We start from the raw sequence: 24,919 nt of genomic DNA, 5'->3' as shown, positions 1-24,919 counted from the left end.
AATCATGGACTCCTGCTGCACAGTGATGACTCAGGACATTGTCATCATAACAAGACTCTGAACCAAGCCCATCCAGTAAAAGCAGAGCAGGAGGACTGCATCACTGACACCTCCATCCTGATTCTGGCCTTTAGCAGGAAAACTTCAAACACCTACCCAGGTCTTCCTGTTGGGTTCTGCTCTTAGAAGCACAGCTAATGAACAGCAGAATAAAAATCCAAAAATCACTTTGCTGAAGTATTCCTCTTTTGAATGTGAGACGACATTGATTTGTGATTTCTCTGAGGGCTTGGACAGACCAGCCCAAAATTTAGACATTGGAACTGAAATGCCAGATTTTACTCAGAAAAGTGACAGTGTGTACAGGCCCATGACAGCTATACCAAGATGGTCCAAATAATTAACACAGAGGAGTCTAAGGTGCCTCTTGCTCCTTTGAGAACATCCCTTTTCTTTAAGGTGCAGGTTACTCTAAGACCAAAGCTCACCTCTGCTGTGTCTGGACATCCATGACCAGGGAGATGTAACCCTCAATGAGAGAAAAGGAGAAGAAGCGAATATGTCCCGAGTCTTCGTTGCCCACCACTGAGTCTTTTACTCTGAAGAAACAGAAGAGAATGACATTAACTGCAGCTACAAGAGCACAAAAAAGGATTTTTAAAGCAGATATAGCCAGTAAAACCAGAAATGTTCTTACATTGACTTACGGAAGTGACACTGAGTTCTGTTGTACTATAGTGATTTGATTTTTTTTTTTTTTATTATTATTTTGCAGGTGGAAAACTATGCTGTGCCCACAAGTGACAAAACTCTCCATCCCTGCCTGAAGGTCCCCTCACAAGAGGCCACAGGCACCAAGGGGCAGCAATCCAGCCAGCTGTACATGCTGTGGCCCTGTGTGGATACGCAGCACACTGACCACATGGCTACTTTTACCTTCACTCTGAAATGCTCAGCTTTCCAAAGCCACCAGATGTCTTTGGCACCCTCAATCACCTGTTTGGCTTCCACCTGTCAGGACAAGCCTCTGGAGCCTGTGAAACCTCCCTCCCTCAGTGCAGAGCACTGGAGCAGCACAAGGGCACAGCAGATCCCTGGGCACCCAGAGGAGCAGTGGGAATCTGTCCCTCCAGACACTGGGCACACCTCTCCTGGAATCCCACCTCCCTGCAGGACCTACCCATTGGAGTAAAACATGACATCCATGAGGAGTGTAGCGACAGTGGGAAGGGTATCTGGATCCAGGCTGGTGACGCAGAACATATTACTTGGACTGGAAAGAGGATGAATGACAGGCCTCTGAACTGGAAGAGACACACACAACTATGAAGCCACATCTGCAGCAGGCTCCTGTTCCATCAGCTGTGTTATCCACACACCAGCAACAGTCACAGAGAAAGCTGAGAGTATTTGTAAGGCTGAAGCCCTGTTGGCTCTCAGACAGGGAATGAGGGGCCTGAGGATAATCTGCCCCTGTGCTGGTCTCCCTAAGGTACAGGGTGGTATGAATACCCTGCCCAGCTCTCTGCTCCAAGGGGCTTTCAGACCATTGGGTGCATCCACATGAGATTAGGGGCAAGCTAAAGGAGGTGCCAAGAGAAACTGAAAAGTGGAAGAAAAATGCAGGCTTCCACCATTAAAAGTCAGGGCTATGGAAAGCATTTCTCCAGCTGTGGCTGTTGGCAGTCCATCCTGTTTTCTCTCATTTCTGGGGACCTATTTTACCATAATATCTTGAAAAATTAAAAACCAGCTGCCACGCAGCAGTTTGTCTAACAGATTGCAGCCAGTGGCTGGGAAGCAGACAGCATTTAGGCATGCAACCAACAGAGCAACACAGCAAACTGCATACCAGTGCATTATCAACACGTGTCTCACTGTGCTCCTTGATGCTTTTTTTCTTTAAGACTCATTTTCTTAAACAAGGTGATGGTTAGCTCTTGAGTGATGAAACTGAGTGGCACTACATAATAACTGCTTTGTCTGGTTATGGGCAAAAAATTACCCTTGTCTGTAGGTAAACATATGTAAATAAGTTGTCCTTTTCCTGATTGTGCCCTTTGGCTTGATTCTTGTTCCTCTAGCCTGCAAACACCTTAAGGCTCTGTACAGCCCTAGGCTCATTGTGGCCTTGATCCTCACAGGCACTGAAATATGAAAGCTGAAAAAAATCTTCTCTGTGTATCACTGCAAAACATAAACAAGCTTTTAGAGAAGTCATTTTCCTTTGGAATGCTGAAGCGTGGAAATATGGGCTACAGATACTATTTTTGCAACCGCAGTGCACTATACTTTAACCTTCTGTCCTACAAAAGGCATGTCTTCTCTAGAAAAACTAGCATTAAAAGGCCAAAATTCAGCCAACCTTACTAACACTGCTCAGAAAGCTAAGAACCTGCTCAAATCCTTGGTTGTGCTGGGATAGGCTTGTAAAATTATAATCTTACAACAGGATAAATATTCATCTGAATGCTAAAGGGAGCCAGGACTTCCACCCCATGTGTCAGAGAGAGCAAACCCCTGGCAAGCTGAGCGTGTGCTGGTCCTTACCTAGTTTTGGTTTGACAAATCCATTTGTTACCCCAAAGTCATCGGCAGCCACTGTCTCCCCATTGACTACTCGGAGGATGGTGAACTCGGCAGCCAGCGTGTGCATCACGAAGGGCAGGTCCCGCTCACGCACCTGGAGGGGACAACAGCATCACCTGGGGGTGGTGTGCACCAGAAATGACACAACACTGAGGGGTACATACTTCTAGTGGACATGACTCCCGCTTGAGCCACTGGATAGTTACCACTTAGGTGTATCTTAAGAGAAGCACACTTGGTGATGTCACGGTATCAGTAGGTTTAACCACCAGAGTGCTTTAATGACTATAAAAAGAATGTGGAGATTTCTTAGTGGGAGATGCTTCACCTCTTTTCCAGCATTTCTTCAACAACTTTTCAACAAAAGCAAGACTGCTCTTCAGTCTTGTTTCCTCAGGAAATAAAGCTATGCCTTGTGTGCATGCACACACATGTGTGTGAGACAGAAAGAAAGTTTGTCGGTCTATACCCAAAACAATTTTGGAGCCTCTTGGCCATCACCAGCCAACCTGACAGCAGACACTATGTTCCTCTAACTTTCAGAAAGCCAATGTCTGAGTGATGGTGGGAAGTGCTACCAGCATCTCCATTTCAAGCGAGACTGTAGTGTCAGCTCAGCTCTCTGACTAGACACCAGACAATCCATGACAACAAATGCTTCATCCCATGGCAAAAGCTCCTGAGATGTCAGAGAGCTCTGGGGGAAACAGACTTTGGTACCTCTGCCACTCCCAGACAACTTGCTCCCAGAATTGCCCAACAGAACTTTCATCTGGTGGCAATAACTCTGCCTGGTCCCCTCACGTCCTCTTACCAGGATGAAGTCCGTCTGATAGGTGGAGAGCATAAACACTGAGATGTTTTGGTCAGCTAGAGGTGCTATGACTGACTTGGCAATTTTGGTCACTCCGATGGGCTGGGAGCTGGAGAAACCCCCTCCACCAGACACCACGTTGAGGGCAAGCCACGTCGCATCGGCCACGCTCAAGTGCTCCGAGGAAGGAAGCTCTGCAGAGACAGAAGGGGAGGACAGAGGTTTGTTTTAGGGGCAGAGAGAGTCAGGTCCACTATGTGCCAGTCTGTGTTTAGCATAGACCTCAGTGCAAGGAGTGAGATGAGCCCCCTTATCCCAACCTCCTGGGCTTCCCATGCTGCTCCACCGGCTCGTACTGTGACACTCCTTCATGTATGGGTTACACCAATTTCCATGGCAGGATTCACACAGATTGTCAAGGACGACACTGGGAACAGCACGAGACTCAGCAATTCATTTGGATGCCAGTGACCAGTTCTGTTGACCTTCTCAAGTGGAAACAGCCTGTGGTGGTTGTCCTGGTTGCAAAAGGAGAGTGCCAATGTGGGTGTAAACAAACTGTGTATTCTACTCCCCTCTACATCATCCCTGACAAACTGTTTATTGCAGGTCGTTTTCAGGAGCTGCCCATCCCACACCTGACCCCCAGGCTACAAGCTGGGTGTTAAATTAGCTAAGGGAGAAGAGGCATACCCTTCCAGGGAAGTGTTTCTTCACACCAATGACTCAGCTGTGCTAACTCCCCTCTGGGAAGCACCAGCACAGTCACATCCGTCCTGAACGGGGTAATCTCTGCTAATGGGCACCACCAGAACAGGAGCTCTAACTTCGACCATCAAGAACTCCCCAAAATATCCTGAGTCACACTGTTACATCATTCCACTGTGAAACTCCCTGCTCTGGGGAAGGTACTGAGCATTCCCACCTGAACCTGAGCTTATTTAATCTCAACACTACCACTACCACCACTGGACAGATCCAGAGGAGGATCAGAATCTCTACAGGACCATAACTTTTGACTGCAACCATCATTTGACATCATTTGCTGATTTGCAATCAGCACCCTGACCAACAGGGTGCCAGGCTGTACTCTGACTTTATGCCACTCTTCTGTGTATCATCGTATTTATCGCAATCTTTCTGTTAAATTGTAGCTCTGACCTGAAATCTCTCTCAAGGTTATTCTATGGGGATTCTCCTGCTGGTTTACTTTCAAAGCAGCACAGTGGTCTTGGACTGAAATCTCTATCATACAATTTCTCCAAACATTTTACTCAAGCTGTTCTGGCCTCTTTTGTTTCCATTTTCCCACTCTAATCTAAACCCAAATTTTGTACTCCTGGACTGGAGATGGAGGTTGACAGAGCAGCCTGGGCACTATCCCTAGTCTCTGAAGATGCAGAGCAGGCACCCTGTGCACCTGTGGGCTCCTGCCTCTGAAGCCCAAGAGCCACACAGCTCTGCAAGGACGGATGGTGTAACACATACACTAGGGACTACAAAGTAAGCACATACTAAGATAATCCAAATTACTTTGGAAATGGAAAATACTAAGAATAATCCCATTCCACTAGCTTCCAATCTGTTGTGGTTAAATAGTTAAAAATCTGCAGCTAAACCATTTCATACAAATAATTAACTGTTTAAAATAAAAATCCTTAATGCGTTAACAGCCCAGAAAACCAGATGCAGACTCTAGAATGAAGGCATACAGTGCTCTAGGATTCTCTGGATTTTTTTTTTGTTTGACAAATGATAAAAACAAACAGTTCAGATCCAGACTAACAAATGCATAATCCCAGCTAAATCTACTTGGTGTAAGGAACCTGATCCCAGATGCAGATCCATGCAGCCAGGACACAGTAGGTGTACCAGGGGAGGCCCACACACAGCTCAGAGGTGAGATACAGCCCAGGAGTCCAAAGGCATAAACCCCAGCATTGCTGCTCTTGCACTCAGCACTCTGGCACTTCGGGCAATTGCTTGCATGTCTCCATGTCCACACACTCCAGGCTCCTCCATGCAGCATCCTTTCTTTCTCCTTCATTGAGACTTTAGGGAGCTGTTTCTATACAGCCCCAGACATCTGTAATAAATTCCCAGCCTCACCCTCCCTGAATCCTCAGGCACCACTTCCCTGAGACACTGACAGCACTGAAAACCCAAACACATTTTGCTCTCTTCAATAACCTCAATTGTGTGTAGCACGAAAACAACCCTGAGCATACACACTGCAAACAGTGGGGACACTGAGGGTTCTGCTTCTGCATTTTGATGTTTAGCTTCATAAGATGATGTTTCTTTTTTAATAATCAGAGCTTACATGGAATAAAAATTAGACACCAGGGAGAGGGGTGAAGTTTGTGCACTAATCAACAGCATGTTATGTCAGAGAGACCTGTGCAAGTTGCTTGAAACAAATTTTTGCAGCAAAATACCATTTTCTCATCAGCCCTTTGCATCAGAAAAGCACCTCCAAACCCAAGCTTCCCACATCACGTGGCATGCAGAAGCTAGAGCTCAAAACAAGTCCTGCTGAGCTACACATTTCAGGGTCCTGTTCTCACCAAGTGATGCCACCTGCAGCAGGCACATCCCAGAAATGCCCAAATCCACTAATGACTCACTACTGGCACTGAGATCACAGCTCATTTCCTGCTCTATAAACAGAGTAGGTGATATTCCTGCCTTGTACAGGTGATAAGGACTGCAATTCATTAAATACCCGTTTAAACACATTTTTGGCCCAGGGATGTGATGGAAGATGCAGTATTTCATGGTGGGCAGAGGCATTATTCCAGTTTACTCCAGCAGCAGCTGCACTGGATGAGCTGCCCCAAGAAGACCTCATCAAGCTCTTCCTCAGGGGGAAGGAAGGCTGATTTGCTCATTGCACTTGTAATTACTCAGAAGTGTTAATAATTTCTGGGTTTATGTGTTTAACAGGCCCTATGAAGTGTGACAAGGGCCATTGCATTTGCTTAAGTAACCTGCTTCTCGTGATTCAATTAACTTGGAAAAATATATAGGAAGTGATTGAAACACCAATTTTGGACAGTGTTTCCACCAGGCAGCCAGACAGCAAAGTACAGCCCAAATTTTAATGAAACAAACCCAGGCTGAAGGCTCAACAAATTCATCTAAATAGTGTTAAATAAGCCACCTGGGATGGTGCTTTGCCCAGGAAGCTGTTGAATACTGTAAACCCAATGAGAGCCAAACCCACCAGTTGTAACATTAGCACAGACTCAGTTAGGCAGAATAAGGTTATAAATAAAGAGTAAAATGAGGGATTGCACACATTCCAGTACCAACGCACCATCACCACCACTTTCCCCACAGGAGAACAGAGCTCCAAACGGCTTCAGTATTGCCACATCCCTTGTCCTTCCATCAGGCAGAAATCTCTCTGCTGGGATCTCAAGATCCTCTTGCAGCTGGTTTATCAGAGTGCAGTCACTCACACTTCTGATCAAGGGGAACATCTCAACTCTGGCTGAGAAAGACCTCTAAAAGGTCAGAGATTTGGGATTTGATTATTATAATCAGGGTTTTTGTTCTGATCTTTCATTGGGATGAAGCCTTAAGAGTTTTCTGGTTTTGCTGTGTAAGGCTTTGCAGAGTTGCTAGCAGAACCAGGAGCAGTTCAGCTGCCTGCAGGCTCCATAACCATCATTTGCTGCCCAACATGACAACTACCACAGTCAGGAAGAGCAGAGACTCCAGCTGTCATTCCATCCATGGTCTCTGGCATGGAACACCACCAGCCTCAGTAAGATGTCATCACTGTGGTAGTCCAGGATGATTTTCCCTGAATGCAGTGCTGGGTACCAAGTGCTGCTGGGCTCTAAGAGCCAGTGGGGCTGCTCTCCATTGGCACAGGTATCAAACTAACACCAGTCCCCGTGCAAACCAAACCCAGCCAACATGTCAAATAACATTTAGGGTGGGAGTAACTGCCTGTTCACAGCACAGGTGATTTACAAGGCATGGAGTCAGCCCAGAGCCTCAGTGGCTCATGTGGCAGCCCCAGCTGAAGCAGAGCAGCCTTCCCAGCACGTCATCCTGGGCTGTGAGGTGGTGAGTATCATATCGGCCATAATTAGCTCCTGAGCTCCAATAATCAATACCATTTCCAAGGAGGACAACAAACATTGGCTGAAACCCAAACAGGATTGAATTGCTGCTGCTGGAGCACTATGCTGTAAGCACTGTGAGCTGCTGCTCCATGTGACATTCCTAAAATATCCTTGGGAGGATGCTGGGATGATGATGAGATTCCAGCTCACGGTCTTTGTAAGCAGCCAAGGCAATCACAAAGGAGGGAAGGAAGATCTCCTAGTTTACAACTCTGACCAAAGAGTCAGTCAGTGTCTGTCTGCACAACATTAGAAAAACAACCTTCTTTCTGCCTGTATTTTCTACCCTGAGGACTCTCAGTTTCAAACACCCTGAATAGCAGGAGGCACAGCACAGGGAGAGAGTCCTAGCTCTCCAAAAGAACACTAGAAAATGTGCTGCTAACTCTCTTCTCCTCACAAAGACATTCTGTGAGCTGTTTTCTGTGGACTCTTCCAGCTTTACTGCAATCAGACACCTTTCAGCTTCCAAGTGAAACTGTAGATAAATTACTGATTTATCACAGTGCTTGGAGAGAAATGAAGACCCTCAGCTGGTTCCCTCCTTTGGTGTGGTATGCTGGATCATCTTCTAAGCACTTATCTTCAGTCAGTACACAAATTTTTACATTATAGCAGAGTACTCTGAGTGATGTCCTACTCCCTGTTTTTTTCTGGTACTCTGAACCAATTGCTCATTTCATTCACCATTATGACACTTATGTTTACAACCACTGTTAATTCCAAATATTAAAAAAAAAATGAAATAAAAAAAAATTGTGGACTTTCTGACCAGTGTTCTGGCTTCAGAAACCTTACACTGTACTTATTTCACCTTTTAGAGTTTCTCTCTCCAAAAATGGCAAGCAGACTCTGGCTTGCATTAAAAAGATAGAAAAAAAGGCTCTGCAACAACAAGACCCCAGTTGTAAGTCATTAAAAATATAAGTGCTGCCAACTGCAAAAATTATGATAAACTGGGAGAGCTGTCACCCAATGCCACCAAGTGGCAACATAGTTTAAGTGTACACATATATATTTTATAGGATCTTTATGCTTATTAAAGGGTTCTCTTCCCACTCCCCACATTGCTCTGCAGTTCTAAAATCCCATCTTAAAATGAAGTGAGGGATTACCTGAGGTTGTAAAGCCTGATCCAAAGCCTAGGCATCTTTCTGACCTCTCTGTCACACTGGAGAGGCCCTGGGGTGCAGCAGGTGGGTGCTGCCATGCCCCAGCCAAGAGCAGGGAGCTGGGACACCCAGGGCCCACTGCCAGCACCCAAATGGTGTGTTTCCACTGACATCTGCACAAAACACACGTTTGACCTGGGTATCTCTGCTCAGGAACATTTCAGTAAACCTTTATTCCTGCAGGCACTGTGTAAAATGGCCATACGAGCTCCAAATCTTGAGTGGGTGGAAGATAACACCTGAATCTTTCTTTTAAGAAACCAGGCAAAGTGAATATTCCTTTAATGTTGTGAAATCAAGTACTCTATTTCTCACTTTCAGAAAGCTGTGTGAAAGGGGTTAAAGCAGGATAAAGATATTTATTAACCAGTTTTTTAGTGTGCTAAAATCCAGAAAAAGCTCTAAAGCTGGTCCAATGGCTAGCTTTCTGTGTTCTGGTCTTTACAACTCTGGAAGCACAGAAATTTTTCCTGCAGAACGCTCTGCTCTGCTGCATGGAGAAGTCAGTGATCCAGCACTGTGCTTCCTCCACAGGAGCCAGGACAGGGCAGCAAAAACATCCTGGGGATGTTACATTGCAAATCATCCTTTTCAGAGGATGCAAATAGCCTCTCTTTTGGCTTCAAAACCCAGGCTGCCAGCTTTACACTTAATAACTGTGAGCAAACATTTTTGCTGCCACATAAATTCTAAGCAAGATCCCGTGGGCAGTTTGTGGCAGAGAGAAGTGGCTGCCAGGCAGAAAGTACTCGGTGTGAGTTTGATCTGAGTGCCACAGAGCACTCCCACACCAAGGGACTCATCTAAGCACAAGAGCCAAGCAAGATGAAAGCTCATCACTAAGCTTTGAGCTGGGGAACATGATTATTAGGTCCAAAAAGTTATTGCACAGGAGGAGGAAGAAAATCCCACAGCTCCAATCATCTGAAATCATCTCATGTGCCAACAAGCTTGAGATCATCCTGGGGAGAAGTCATCATACCCACGACCAAGCAGCTTTTGCTATTTTTTCCATTTATGCTAATGGTTTGGTGAGCTGTCACTTTCCTCAGAGGACAATACTGGAGGTGATCAGAGAATCAGAGAATGGTTTGGGTGGGAAGGGACTTCTACAAGGCATCGAGTGCGACCTTCCTGTGATGGATAAGGATGTCTTCAACAAGAGCAGTTTGCTCCAAGCCCATTCCAACCAAACCTTGAATGTGTCCAGAGATGGGACATCCACCACCCCTCTGGGCACAGAGAGGCTGTGCCAGAGGCAGGGACAGAAGTTATCCCTGCAAACATGACTTGAGGTGTGAGGACTGCAGTGCCTCCAGCAGCACATCTCTGCCTGCAGTGTGCTCAGGCACAGCTCAGGCTCACACACATGAGCCAGGAGTGAGACATCCAGGGCATGGCAGGGCTCTTTAAACCTCCACATGTTCATCAGGTAACAAGAGCTACCAGCAAATGTGACAACAGGTTTCTCCAGGATCACAGCAACAGAGACAGAAGACAAGGGAGTCCTCTAGGCCCTTTACTGGAGCGAAAGACAAACACATTCTTTAGTTTATAAAAATTAGTAGACTCAAACTTTAATTTCTGTGTCTTTTATTGCTCTTTGTGCATCTCAGATTTGCTCTTGATGCACCTGGGGATCTGCCTGGGCATCTCTGCAGGATGGATCCACAGCCAGGGAACCTTGCCACCCCTAACTGTATGCTTCTGTGTTTCTGACACTTTCTCCTAACAGAGCATGCAAAACTGAGAGGGTTTTTTCATCTCAAATACCCTCAACAGGGAAGCTGTGAAACCTGTCATCTCATTTTCCTATTTAGGTATTATCCCACTCACACAACTGTCAAAAGAACATAGTTAAGTTCATAAACTCACACACTCTGCAGTGAAGAAGTAACAGTTTGACATTTTATATATATGGCCTCAATGTTTCTGGGCTTCAGTTTCCTACCCACAAAGTGGGTACAAATCCCCTATTTCTTCTAAACCTTGCTCTCAAGAACCAGCTGACCTGTTCAGTGGAGGTTTATAAAAATCTCACAACTGCAGCATTTCACAGCTAAGGCAAAGCAGCATGGAAAATTCCTGCACAAAGATTTGAATGTCTAAAAACAGGTTTAGAATGGGAGGGACTGGGAAGTTTTGTTCTGATCTCTCTGAGCATCTTTGCTTTGTCTCTGAGGGAGAAAGCTGCTCGTGCTAGCGCCATTCCAGGGATGATCAGGTAGGTTTGAAAAGCAAAGGTCTCTTAATTTCCACTATCAAGACCATAAAAGACAGACAAACTGACAGAAGAAATAAAATGAAAAAAAGATGTAAGCACACAAGAATGCACTCTAGGGAAAAGCAAGCACCCTGAGCCTGTCAAAGTCCCACTCTGTGAGCTCTGAGCAGCTGCCTCAGAGCATCCAGCACAGAGCAGCTCTCCCCAAGCCCACACCTCCTAGGAGTGTTCCCAAAGCAATCTCGAGCAGTGCATCTTCCCTCACTTCTTGCATGACATTTATCTTGTACTAGTCCTCATCTGCTGTTACAGATTTTCTTTCAAATTATGGAGTAATTAACTCTAAAGGCTATTTATGGATTTACACTAGAATGAGTGAACATACCCAGTGCAATTTTCTCATGTTGTCCTGACAATTCAATACAAGCTCTACTCAGTACAATAACCAGTTTGAATTTTCAACTATTGATGTGAATAGGACAAATTACACACACAGGGAATTACACACGTGACTCTGGGTCCTATGTCCATTTAATGGAAACCACTGTTACTAGTCACACACAAGGGAGTCCTCTAACCCCATTACTGGAGAGAAATGATAAACACATTCATCCCACCTTTACTTTATAAAATGAGTAGACTCAAAAATCTGCTTCCAAGAGCACTAACGTCACCCAGGGCACTTTTTCAAGCCTTGATCTCAAAGAGAGAAAAATTACTCCTAACTAGACACATAATGGGATTCAATACTGGGTATTTACAGGCACCTCAGAGCTACAGCAGACACTGTATCAGCTCAGCCATTTTCACTGAAGCTTCACTGTCCATGCAAACAATCTGCAGGGACAAGTGAATACTCTGAAACAGATGGAAACTTTTTATGTAAAGTACCCACTCTTCCTAAACTACCCCATCCACTCTCCCCCAGATCACAACTATTTCCGCAGCCACTATGATTTATCAGCTCAGAAGCAAGGCCTTTATAAAAAAAATGTAGGGAAGGGAGACTACACTGCTGTAAAGCTGTTATACATCTGCCCATATATGTGGATGAGACAGGGAAGTCTGACAGGAAAGCACTGGAGCTGTCATGTTCAAAGATGGAGAAGTCTGTATTTTTGCCACAGTTACAGAGACACCCCAGGCACAAGGTCTATGCCCTGGGATGATGGAGGAGGACAGTATGGCATTGCTTCTCTTTACCTATCTGGGAACACAGGCACCCAGCAGATGCTAAAGGATCCTCACCTCTGCTGGCATGGATACATAACCTTCATACATTTTGAGGAATGAGATGAGGTAGATCCTGAGGTGTGGCACTGTCCTAGAAAGTTTAGTAGCTAGTCTGCTAAAAGCTGCAGAAGTGGGAATGTATTTATGCCAGTTCCAGAGCTGGGAAAGGAGCATGTGCTGATTAAAATGATCTTTTTTCTGCTCAGCATGTCCTCAGCTATATTTGTACAGAGCAGAGATGACGCCATGTGGCTGACTGGTCTATTTACACCTCTGGAGTCCCCTGCTCATCCCCATCCCTGTGTCCCAGTTAAGGGTGCAGACAGGAATTTGGGCTAGTTCCAGCAATCCAACACACGCAGCACATCACTGGGACTGGACAAACCACTGACTTTTACCTAATATAAGCTGTTCAGCATCTCTCTACGGTCTGAATACAGGCAAGCAGAGGAAATTGAAAAGCCCATTTCTGGAGAAGAGCTAAAATACAGTGAATGTTATTGTTGGAGCCTGTTGTGAAAGCAAAAAGCAGCAATAGCCAGATTAGTACTCTCTGCTGCTCTGACTCTGAGAAGCAGAGGCAAGAAATGTGCTGTATTCATAAATGCACCATTTCTCTGCAGCCTTTCTCTCTTTCTTCCAGACTTTTTATATTCCTTGCCCAGCTGCCTTCTGGTCTGATGTTTAATAGAGCTGCAGGCTGTTTCAGACAGAGGCAATCCACGTGCAGGAATGCTGGGGCAGTGGCAACAGCTGCAAATGAATGCTGTGGGTCCATCACAGTGGCCTGGCCCCACAAGACAGACTTACCTGTCTTACTCTGTCACTAGCTTGTGAGGCGATCCTGAGCATATCACATCCTCTCCCGTAACTGTGTTTCCCTTACACATTAAATACTCGATTGCCAGAGTCCTTCTCTCTTGCACTAAATAAGTATGTGAAACATTGATATCACAGAACACTGTGGCTCCTGGGTGTTACAGTAACAGCACCAAAATAAAATTCAGGAGGTGTGATCTGACCAGCTACCTTTGTGTACTTAAAGGAAGCATCTCTGCTTTCCTTGTGTGCTGGTATTTCCATGTCATGCTGTTTTCCCAAAGCCTCCTGTGTCTGCAGCAGGGTGGCACCTCAGAGCCATCCCCAGCAGTGCCTGTGACAGTGAGGTGAGGGGTGTCCATGCCTCTCCTATCCCTCTGAAGTGGGAAAACCAGCAACGGCTGCAGAAATCCAAGCAGTTGCTTTTTCTTCATTAGGCTCCAACCTAAACCCAAAACAAGTGACTCCTTTGGTCTTCAACTGGACAGCAGTTGGATTAAAGAAAAGCCAGAATTTCCCAAGGGGAAAATAATGTGTTTGCAATGCAAGTTTCTCTTGCAGGAGAGACATATTCAGCCATGTGAACCACAATGTATTTCTTTTAAAATCAGTATACATTGCTCCAAACCTCAGCTTCCTCACCTTCAAGCAAAGAATTACCTTCCCTTTGTTGACTTGACAAAGAGCTGAACTCAACAACCACCAAGTGCTGCACTGCTATAGGCAGAGGCCAGAAACACCACCTAGAGTCTCTGCCTGTCCTGCACTAATCTCATACCCAAGCAGTGGTGTGTTCTTCTAACATCTACCAGACCTGCTGCAGCTTCACCAGAGGCACTCAGTACAAATCTCTGAAGACGCACAAGAACTCATGTGCCAGTTCCTTTCCCTTCCCTGGCTCAAGTATTTGGTATTTGATGAGTATACATGGGGTGTTGCAGGGATTTTGCTGCTATTGTATTTTTCTCCTGGCCTTGTGGAAGCCTTCCAGACTGCCTGTGCTGCTTCACCTGGGAGTGACATGAAGCTTGCAGCAAGCAGAACAGTCAGGTGAAGCTGCATCCTGGGTGGGTACACAAGACTGCTGTTCCTGGCAATGCTGCCGCAGCCCTGTGAACCTCCTGGGTCATGTCCAGAACCACGGGCAGGCCTCAGATGAACAGGAAATGCCATTTTTAACAGTCATTAACTTTACATGGAAACATCAAGTTTTGCTAAATGCCTGGGTACCCTTGTTGCAGTTAAAGGATGTGGAGGAGAAGACTTCCCTCCTGAAGATGTTCTGGACACACAACAGTTACCACACTGAGTCAGACCAGAGGCAGTTCCAACAGTGTCCAATGACAGATACTCATTACAGGTCCATTTCTCGGGTGTTCCCATCTTGCTCTGAGACTACAGAATGGATCCATAGCACCACCCAAAGAATGATGTCAATTTAAAAGGGACTTTCAGGACACTGCAGACATATTTGCATGTCTGTGGGCAAATCTGAGAGAAATCTGGGAGTGCTGGCTGCCCAACCCATCACCACCACAAGAATTACAGCTGTTGTCTTCTTGTCATCTGAGCCCACCACCATAAAAAAACAAGACCCTTCCCAGCTGCCAGCTGTGCATGATGTGTTCCCATCCCCTGACACTGCCAGGCACGCAGGTGACCTGGGGTGGTGCTGGAAAAAGGATTCACAGCAGCTCGGTTTCCAATTTGTGAGATGTCTTTCTACTCCCCTTTTCCTATTCTACCTGTGAATTTGTGGATGGACAGAGGGGATATTCAGTAGTGTTTAAACTGGGAAAATCTTTCCTTGGCTGGGAGGTGCCAAAGTATTCCCAAGGTGTCATCAATCTGCCATTTCTGGAAAGCCAAGCATACAGCAGTAAGGGCTGCACACACTCACTCAGGCAGATCCCCCTTTTCCATAGGTGAAGTCCTTAAAGCAATGGTTGAGTCACTTCAGCCAGCACCCCTTCAATGGCATTGTGTGAGAAATGCCAGGGGAGTGAACCTTCCCCTCCTGCCCAAGCAACAGCTCTGCCAGAGGGACAGGATCTACCAGCCAGCCTGGAAAGAGGCAGGGACTGCAAATAATGCCAATGACTCCCTCTCCCCTCTCCACCTGGTTACATGCCACCTTAGAGCTGCCCTTCCCCTCTGACTCAGCCTGCAGCATTTCCTCCTTAGAGGGGTCTGAGGCATGGGCAACTTATAGGAGAAGGGGCTGCTCTTCTGGAGGGAGAGAGGAATTACATTTTTCAAAATCTGCTTATGATTCAGGGGTAGACAACTGCTACTCGTTTCTACTTACATGCACACACCACCTGCAGACAAGACTGCCTCCAGAAATGGGCCTGCAAAGCTCATCCCACCCCTGCTCTGGAGGGTTCACACAGGGCACAACCTTGCCAGCACCAGAGGGGTGCTCCCTTTAGCCCTGTCCTGCTCTCCACCAGTGCTGCCACACCAGCCTTACCCTGGGTAAGAAAAACAGCTATTGATTTTATGTAAAAATACAAAAACAAGTCTTCCAGGTAAACCAAACCAGTGCACACAAGCTGGAGAGAGAAATGAATGCAGATGAGAGGGTTTTTTTACCTTACCTCCTCCCACCAGTGCAGGGAGTTGGCAACATTACATCATCCCACACCCCCGCCCCTCGGATCAAACCCTGCAAAGGCACAGCTTCTGCTGAGGCTGCTGGAAGCAATAGCCAGGAAAATTAACTCTCTGCTGTGCAGGATGCACTTCCCAGTGGCCAGTAGTGACCCAGTGCTGGATTTCAGACAGGGATGTCTGAATCCTCAGAGATGTGCAATCCCACCAACCTCTGCCTCCAAGTATTTATGTAGCTGAATAAATATTTCTGTAACTGGACAGAGAGTCTGAGTTGTTCCCAGTCTGTCCCAAATGCAGGACTAAAGATGGGCAAAGAAGCCACCTGATACCTCAAGGACTGGGCTAACAGTTTTCATAGAGGGACACGATATGATGAGCAGGATTATCAATGTCCACCCACAGACTTCAATTGCACACAATCAGGTGCTGTTAGTGTCAATCTCCTCGAGCCCCACGTGGCCTCACAGAGCAGCCGCTGGCTGAGGCAGAGGCACAGGCATCTTATGGAGACCAACACAAAAGCTTTTCTTTGCAGGAAATTAAAAAGCAAGGAAACAAACATCAGCACTTGCGCAAGCCCCAGACTGGCTCAGACGGAAAATTACCTTGAGACTGTTTGTGTTCCAGATCAATGGATCAGCTGCACTGCGGGGCAATTAGCACCTTGGAATTATTCAGCAAGCAGAGGGGTGGGAATTTTAAGGGAGATGGTGAGGGAAGGGTGAGAGCAAGCAGGAATAACAATACATTTTTCTGGGTAGAAAAGTCAACGCCTGGTGCTGGCTGAGCCCAAGCTACAGTGTGAGTGTTGGCTGCTGGATGCTTTTGCAACCAGGCAAATGGGGGACAGGCCGAGCTGGAGGGGCTCAGACTACATCCTGGGAATGGGAAACGGCAGAACACGGAAAGCAGAGCACACTTTTTCTGTCTACAAGTAAAGGTATCTCCCTAGTTACACTATAAGCCTATTTTCTGCTCTACCCAGCACTCCAAGCAAGGCAAAAGTACTCTGTAAACAAATCCTCCCTGCGTGAAGTGAGAGGGCACAAGGTACAAACTGGCCACTCAACACTTCAGGCAGGCATCAGCTTGGTTAGGGCTGTGCCCAGGTCCGTGCCCAGGCTCAGGAGCAGCTCCCTTCAGAGGAGTGAGCATCCTCACGGGTTGAGTGGCTGTCTCCAACCATGGTCTTCAGCAGCACACACACCTTTGTCTTTTGGGATGTTATGAAGGTATTCCTGCCACTGCTTGGAACAGGAAGATCTCATTCTTTCCTGTGTGCTGGCATAGTGCTCATGCAGCATGCCTTACTGTTGGTGGGAGGGAAGCAGGATGATAGTGGCTGACTCCAGTGTAACCTCTTTCACAGCCCTGCTTTACACAAATCACCTCTCCAAACATCCAGGAGAAATAGGACATTGCTCAGATGGGCCTTGTTACCCAATCACAGGGACAAACAGGAGTCCCCTACTCTTCATGTGCTGGGGAAGCACATTTGGCCTTTGCTATGGGACACTGGGGCTTTCTCCACTGTTCCTGAACATGAACCCATAACACAGATAGCAGTGACACATCTAGGATTAAAGCAACTACATGAGAAAACCCTGTTCATTTCCAACAGGTCATAAATTAATAGAAGCATTAATAATGCTTCTATTATTAATCCAGGAAAAAAAAGCATCTCTACTCAAAGAGTTCTCTAATATTATTATTATTATGTCTGCATCTAATCTGAGACCAAGGCAAGCTACTGCAAAACTGTTTGAGGCACTGATGCTCTTAACACTTTGAAATCATGCTAATCTGATAAGGCACTGAGAGAATTATGCAAGTAAACAAAGCTGGAGCCGATAAGGACCAAGAGAGATAGAGCACACCAGGTATTTAGTGCTGGGAGTGGGGGAAGGCAGGAGCAGTGCCCAGCACAGCTCCCCAGCCCAGTGCCAGAGCTGTGGCAGGTCTGCAGAGTGGCTGGCACTGGGAGGGAAGGCAACCTGCCCCAGCCTGCCCCAGCCAGCGAGCCCTGCAGCCCATGACAAGGAACATCACACAGCAGGATGTGAGTGCTGCTGCTCCCAGCTAGAATCTGAATATTAACATTTCATCACAGCGCTTCCTTCGCCAGGGTACAGAGAGATGGAGATGGAGCACAGGCCAGAAACCACAGATAAAACCAACCAGGATAGAAGAATTAGCTGCAAATGAAGCAAACAGGGCACAGAAGGGTTTCTTCTTGCCTCTGCATAGTGGGATGAGGCTTGGCAACACCTCTCTGCATTGCCCATGGATAACACTGGTGTTTCTGGGACAGCCAGGCTTTTGAGGAATCCAGTGCTGGAGTGCCATCAAAACAACAGCATTCGTAGTAATTAAAAATCAGATGCTTTCAACACCAGGCAGTGTACTTTAGAGGCAGCCAGTTCACCCAAACAGGATTATGGTAGCTCAGGATTTCACATCCTTATTTCCACCGTGGGATCAGTGCAAACAGTATTGGAAGAAACATGCACAAAATTCACTTATATAAAGATGGTTCCGAAGCGGAAAAGTATTTTGCCCGTTTCTCTAGAGCAGCTAAGATAAATACAAATATGAAAAAGGACTGACACTGGAAAGCAGGAGATTCCCTTGGAATGGAGAGTATGACCCCCTTCTCTCCGAGTTATAACTTTTCAGTGCAGGGCGCTCCATGCAGAGTGCGGCAGAGGGCACAGCAGCCCCTTACAGCCCGCACCCCGCACACAAACAGCAGCAGCAGAAGCGCGGCGCGCCCTCCCCTGTGCCGAGCGAGCGGCGCGCTCCCTGTGTGCAGTGCCGGGCGCGGCCGGCAGGGGCGCTGGCGGCTCCCGGCGGCCACGGCCCGTGCCATGGTTCCCCCGCGGCCGCAGGGGGCGCTGTGGGCGGGCTCGGGCCGCGCGCGGCGATGGCGGCCGGGCTGAGGGGCCGCCGCGGGCGGCAGCGGAACCTCGGGGCGGCGGCGGGAGCGGCGGGGCGGGCGGGCCCGGGGCGGCGAGCCGCGGGCGGCGGGAGCTCGGCGGCTGCGGCCGGAGCCGTGCGCTGCCTCGGCGGGCGCGGGCCGCGGCACGAACCCGTGTGGGCGCCGGGCGGCTCCCGAACGGGGCCCGGAGAGGCTCCTGGGAGCGGGAAGGGCCTCGGGGATCCCGGGGTTTGCCCCGAGGCACCCAGCGGATGGGGAAAGGGCTTTGTTTGGTGAGGTGGGTGTTCACAAGGTCCCGGGTCAGTGGCTGCTCTGATGAGCAGAGCTGCACTCGGGGCAGAAGAAAGGGAGAAGACAGAAGCCCGCAGTGGTGGGGAACTCTCCCCACAGCGGCCGCAGCCCGTCTCCCCGGTGAATGCCGAGAGAAGAGCGGGCTCGCAGCTGCACCCAGCCCGGGCCCCGGAGCAGCTCTCGCCGTGCCTCCAACTCTCCAGGAGAAGCCCCAGCAAAGAGGGCAGCCAGCCACACCCTTCACGGGGAAACTTTCCCGAAGTACCCGATTGTTGTTGTCTCTTAGCAACAAAAAAATGGGAGAAAATTCTCTAAGAGAAAGAAACAAGTACTAAACCCCAACACAGGCCTCCAACGAGCACTTCACAGGATAGATGAAAATTCCTTGCGAAAGCAGTTTTGTTCAGGAGAAGGGAAGCGGTAAAGATCCTGACACCTTATTTGTGGAAAATCAAGAGATAAACCCAAGTTACAAGACAGAAACCAGAATGGTTTAAGTGGGAAACCTCCTAAATAGAGGAAGCAGGTGGGTTGTGGTGGTCTACTAGCACACCCACATTAATGCAGTTGTGTGTGTCACCAGACATGCTCCTCCAGAGAACATGTGAGCGCACAGCTGTGGTCTCCCCGGACCAGCCCCGTTTGAAGGGAGTAGCTGATGTGTAAGACAGACAATTTGTCTTCAGGCCACACATGTGAGCTGCCATCAGAAGCATTTGTCCCCTTTTTGACCCCAGCAAATTGGTTCATTCTATTTATGCATTTTTGATCTGTAACCCACAACACAGGTTTTTGGCACTGTTGCTGGAAGGTCAGGGAGCGATCACAGAAGAGCAAATCCCAGGGACAGGGCGCTCACAGAGCACAATCCATCAGCTGCCTCCGCCAGGAATTTGCTATGTTTTGAATTCAAAGAATCTCTTTCAAAAACAAAAAGCCCACTCAGGCATTCATGCCAAGATGGCAAGCTGGCGGCCCAGAGCTGGTGGAATAGAACAGGGAGGATCCCATGTTCAGGCAGGGCAGCCAGCCTCACAGAGATGCTCAGCTACAAGAGCTGTGAGGAGCTCTTGTGGGACGAGATGGGGACGGGGTGAGATTGAAAAGGCAGATTCATGCATGAAGGAAAACCCTCTGAGAAGGGCTCAGCTCCTGCCTGGCACTAAGCACACTGCTGGGAAGCCTGTTTATCAGCACTCCTGCCTGGAACAGGACAAAGTGCCTGCAGAGCTGATGGGGAGCTATAAACCATTCCCTGGACTTCCTTCTCTCTCCAAGGACCATACAAAACATTTCAAAACTTCCCTTCTTCCATGAGGTGCCAGTGAACTGATGATTTCTGGCACTGTTTTGTTGAAGGATTCAGTAGGAGAGTCCAGGACATGTACCAGAAGACAGGAGATTCAGCCAAAAGGACAACTTTGGTCCTGAGCCATTATGAAATAAGTCAGGCGATGCTGAGGAACAAGAGACAACTACATGAGAAAGAGCCATGAATATCAACAGGATAGGGAAAAACATACCAGATGATGCTACCAAATGCACATTCTCTTCAAGATCTCCCAGGTAAACTCATGTTTACATGTTGGATATCCAAGAAGATGCTGTGGGAGAAGGTGGAGGGGAGCTACAGGGATGGGTTTGCAAACAATAGAAGAGCACCAAACTGGAAGAGATGGCACTTAAGAGCTTCCAGCAGTGGTATTTCTAGACTTAATTCCCAAGTGTCTGAAGAAAATGAATACAGGGGCCAGGAGCTTCCCCTTGCACAAGGTAGGCATATATTTAAAGGAGCAATAGCAGAGAAGAGTTGGGTTGTATATTCCCCACTGGAGACAAACCATGGCATTCTACTTTTCAGTGCTAAGATTTAAAAACAAATCTCCCAAACATGACGCTTCATCTCACTAGGCAGTAAGTACCAGGGGATTTTATCACTACAATTACTTCATCACAGGATCAGCTCTCCTGCAGCTTCACACCCCATGGTGAAGGACTGCCTTTCCTGGGAGGGGATAATCCCCACAGGGTAAGAGCATTTCGGAGAGTGGGCACACACCTCCCAGTCTTTTCCAAGCACACTATTGAACACACACAAGTGACAATACAAGAAATAAGTATGATGGTGATTTTCCCTGGATGGGTAACAGCATCTTCTCCCCTCCGGAGGCCCACCTCCAGGCTGTGCTGGGTGTAAACAACCAGGTGCTCCTCTGGCCACGGTGGGTGAAACATCATCACTCACCCACTCACCTTCTGGCACGTGAATAAACTTCCCTACAGTTTGTGTTTCTCAGGAACCCTGCAGTAGTAGTCATGGTGACAAAACTGGGGTCCTTGGCAACACACCAATGATGCTGCAAATCTATGATGACTAATCCTAAAAGCTTAATTTACAGAAATAACTTAAATTCCTAAAGATATGCAGGTCACTGCAGGGGGTGATTTAATGGCTATGGTATATATGGTAGTGAAACAGTTGTACAGGAGGAACAGCCAGGGCATCTTCTGGCCATAAAATTACTTGGATTTTTAATGCAAGATGTAGGCTAAAGACATTGAAAGGAAAGCACAATTTAAATATAGGCACAATAACAAACCCAGCTGATTTCCAAAGAGTTGGTCAGAGCTTCCAGATGAAACATTGTTTTAAATAACAATCCCATACAACAATACCACTGATAGAGTACTCCCTGGTTTATTTGTGCCTTTTCAAGATGTAATGAATGCTTTCCTCAACACATCTTGCCCATAAGCATATAAAACCATGATGCAGCAGAGCCAACTCCCCAGACTGGCCCCATTAAAGCACACTGAGGACCACCAGTGCAATGGTTTCCAGCTTTCCAAGGACAGCCAATGGTCTGGCACCTGCTCCATGCTGGCTGCCCCTGTGCATTTCCCACGGGGGAGCATGTGCAGGACAGTGGATCTTGTTCCCTATTCAATGTTTCAGGCCTCCAGCTTTTTCCTGGCACTAAAGGATTTATGGTCATGTCTTCAATTAACATGCTGCTGTTGTCACCAAGGGAAGTGCACCAAAATGAGTGTATTGCTCTAACTGTGCTTGGCTGGACCAGCAAGGCAGCAGTAAATCCACTGCCTAAATTTTCCACAGCTTTTACATTTTTCTTCTCCAACTGTCTGCCACCTGTGATCCGAAACACAAGGAAATGGAGAGTGGTTTCTGTCAACACACACAACAGCAAAAAGCTTCTGTATAGAATCTCTCCCTATCTTTATACAAATAAAAGAATAAGCACTGTACACCATATCTTACCCCACAGAAAGCAAATCGTGCTGGTCTGAGTCTGTAGAGTCCTAAAGCTGTATCCCATGGTGCTAAACAATTATCATTCACCTAATCTGCTGTGGATTTGAGTAAGCATCCACATCACTCAGCAACTACCAGAGACAAGCATCAACGTACAACCAGGTTAAAACATCTGCCCACACATGATACGATTTCTGTGTCCTGATCCACTGCTTTAACCCAGAACCCACTGCTCTTCCTACACAGGCATCTTCCAGCAGGAAGGCTTCCTGCATGTGACCAGGAGCTAGGATGGGAAGCACACCCATGTGAGCAGAAAGTAGCCTTCTGCAGTTAAAAGCAAGCAGACAAAAATACTTGTGGGACAAAATCTGAGTTCTGCTTACAATGATTTCCCGCTTATTAAAACTTGACACAACGTAACTGCCCTTGTCACTGCGGCTGACATGTAGCCAATGCATGTACAAATCACCATTGGTTCCCTTCATTAGTTTGTTAACACTTCTGTTCCTGCAGAAGAATCAAGTTTAACTAGAAGTTATATGCACTCCTGCTTCATTCTGTTGCTGTAATAAAGCAACAGCAACAACAATAACTATGATAGGTACTAATGACTTCTGCACCTTCAAGAACAGAACATGTCACCTGATGCACATAATGCTCATGTGGATACAATTGCAATATGCTTCTGGCATAAATTCATGCAAAACAAATACTCTCTAAGTCTTGAAGACAGACTAAACCTTTGCCCTTCTGAAAAAACAAAACCCCTTGCTGATCCCATCTGGGGATTGAAACAGCGATTCTGGAGGGCATGGACAGTTCTCTCCTCCACCTGTTAAGCCTGTGATGGAACCATTAGTCTCCTTGACCATTGCTCATTAACAGGATGCATCTACAGTAGTAACAAACCTGAATACAGATTTATGCCACTGCAGTGTTTTAGTGCTTAGGTACAGAACAGTACCATGAGTTCTCAACAGAGAAGAACAGAAATGGCAATGCTTTACATCAATTACACATGGGAGTCTAAACCCTGCTTTCTGAATCCCTCTGTGTGAAGTTACTTTAACCATAGCTCAGCTCCATCTCTGGTGGTAACTGTCTACTGCCCACCCCCAGCACTATCACCAGGCTTTAATTAAAACACACAATTTTGTGATACATCGTGTTATTTACAATATTGTAAGGCTCTGTGCAGACAGAAATCCTGTATGAAGTTTTTTGCCCATGGATTTTTCAGCCAGCACTAATAAGACTTCTGTTGTTCAAATCAAAAAAACTTGCTGGGTCTCTATCAGTGGTGCAGCTCACTGCTCATGTCTGGGTCACCTCCCTGCTGGTCCTCCTTGGGTCACTTTCAGCAGCCTGTCATGTCCCCTTGTGTCAGGGGGACCATAGCTGTCACACCCACCCTGTGCTGGGCATCACAGCTGATGTCTCTTCCCTCCCCAGAGGGGCTGCCACTGCCCTGAAGCCCAAGGCACTTCCATCTTGGCCCCTCAAGGCCAAGGCACTTTCACTGTGCAGCACTGCTCAGCCTGGGCTGCCCACTGTGCCTCTGGAAATGGTACTGCAGGTTCTGCACAGCCACGCTGATGTTGTGCTTCAGAGAGGAAGGACAAACCATGGTCTCCATCACACGGGAGCCAGCTATGGGTACCCTGGGGTGCCCATTCCTGCAGCTGGAGCTGGACTGAGCATTTGGGCATGATGGCAGGTCCTGCTGGCAGCTCAACGGGAGGCTTAAGGATGGAAAAGGCAAGGTACTTTTAGCTGCAGCTCAGCTACAGGGGAACAATTCCCTGTAAAACACTACCTATGAAGCTGTCAATGTCTGCTGCAAAATCTAATCCCTGCTATGCTTTACGCTCAGCTTCTCCTGAAACCCAGTGTCTGCCATAGACATGTAAAGCTTAGCTGAACAAAGCATTAGGAAAGAGGCTCTATGGACCAATGGCATGGTCAGTGGGGTGTGCAGAGAGGTGACCTGAAGAGGGATTTACCATTTCTAAAACTCCAGTTAGAAGAAAAAGAGTGGAGAAGAAGAGGGATAAAAGAACGAGTTGCTGTGCTACCTAGGGGACTCATAAGCTCTTCTCAACTTCTGCAGAAGGGATTGAATCCAGAACCAGAAACCCTGGGATGATGCTAGTTAAATGCTTCAATGAATTGGAAGTTATCTTCCAGTGTATTTTTAGTTGGCACCAACAGACATTACATAATGGCTATTATATAACAGCACTACAGCTACAAATACTGTCTTTTGTGCTTCTTGTTTGGTTGTTTTTCTTTCTCTCACCCTCTTTTTCTTCAAGATCTTCTCCTCAGCGGAGGATTGATCAATAAATGCACTTTCCATCAAATGAGGCAGGCAAATCCTTAAGAGAAAAAACAAATGGAGTAAAAATATTGCTACTAAGCCTGTGAGCGCTTCTCTCTTGCCCAACCTCAAACAGAATTAACTATTCCCAGAATAGAAATTCCACTAAGGCTCCTCTGTAGTTTAAAGGGACAGGCTGTGATTCCGTGCAGACATTAAATTTCTCAATACTGTTTTTTCTCTATCTCACAGCGATAGTTCAGAAGACAAAAATATGAGGGTGGGGGAGAAGCACTACATAAGAGAGGCTGAGGAAAAACTGAAGGGCTTTTTTTATCTGCTGGTAAGATCACTGCCTGTTGGTGCTCCTTTAAAATCTTCTTTGGCATATTTTTATCTTTTCTTCTTAACAGCCGTACTGGCAGAGCAACAAAGACTTTTGCTTCCAGACTACGTGCTACATAAAAAAGAGAAGAAAGTTTCCAGA

General features: G+C 47.0%; 1 protein-coding gene across 2 annotated transcripts in view; it reads right to left on the bottom strand.

The window, feature by feature from the left end:
• Positions 1-24,919, bottom strand: part of CASTOR2 (cytosolic arginine sensor for mTORC1 subunit 2) — a 117,438-nt gene that overhangs the window by 6,161 nt on the left and 86,358 nt on the right. For both annotated transcript variants that reach the window (XM_066333142.1, XM_066333144.1), the window contains 4 exons: positions 3,404-3,597; positions 2,551-2,683; positions 1,181-1,304; positions 489-599 (listed from right to left, as the gene is read on the bottom strand). In XM_066333142.1, the coding sequence (XP_066189239.1) occupies positions 489-599; positions 1,181-1,304; positions 2,551-2,683; positions 3,404-3,597 (562 nt within the window). The remainder of the gene's footprint in view (positions 1-488; positions 600-1,180; positions 1,305-2,550; positions 2,684-3,403; positions 3,598-24,919) is intronic.

Source organism: Sylvia atricapilla, chromosome 20 (assembly GCF_009819655.1).
Source record: "Sylvia atricapilla isolate bSylAtr1 chromosome 20, bSylAtr1.pri, whole genome shotgun sequence".
NCBI lineage: Eukaryota > Metazoa > Chordata > Aves > Passeriformes > Sylviidae > Sylvia > Sylvia atricapilla.
Note: the sequence above shows the minus strand (reverse complement) of the source record. Positions and strands in the feature narration are given on the sequence as shown.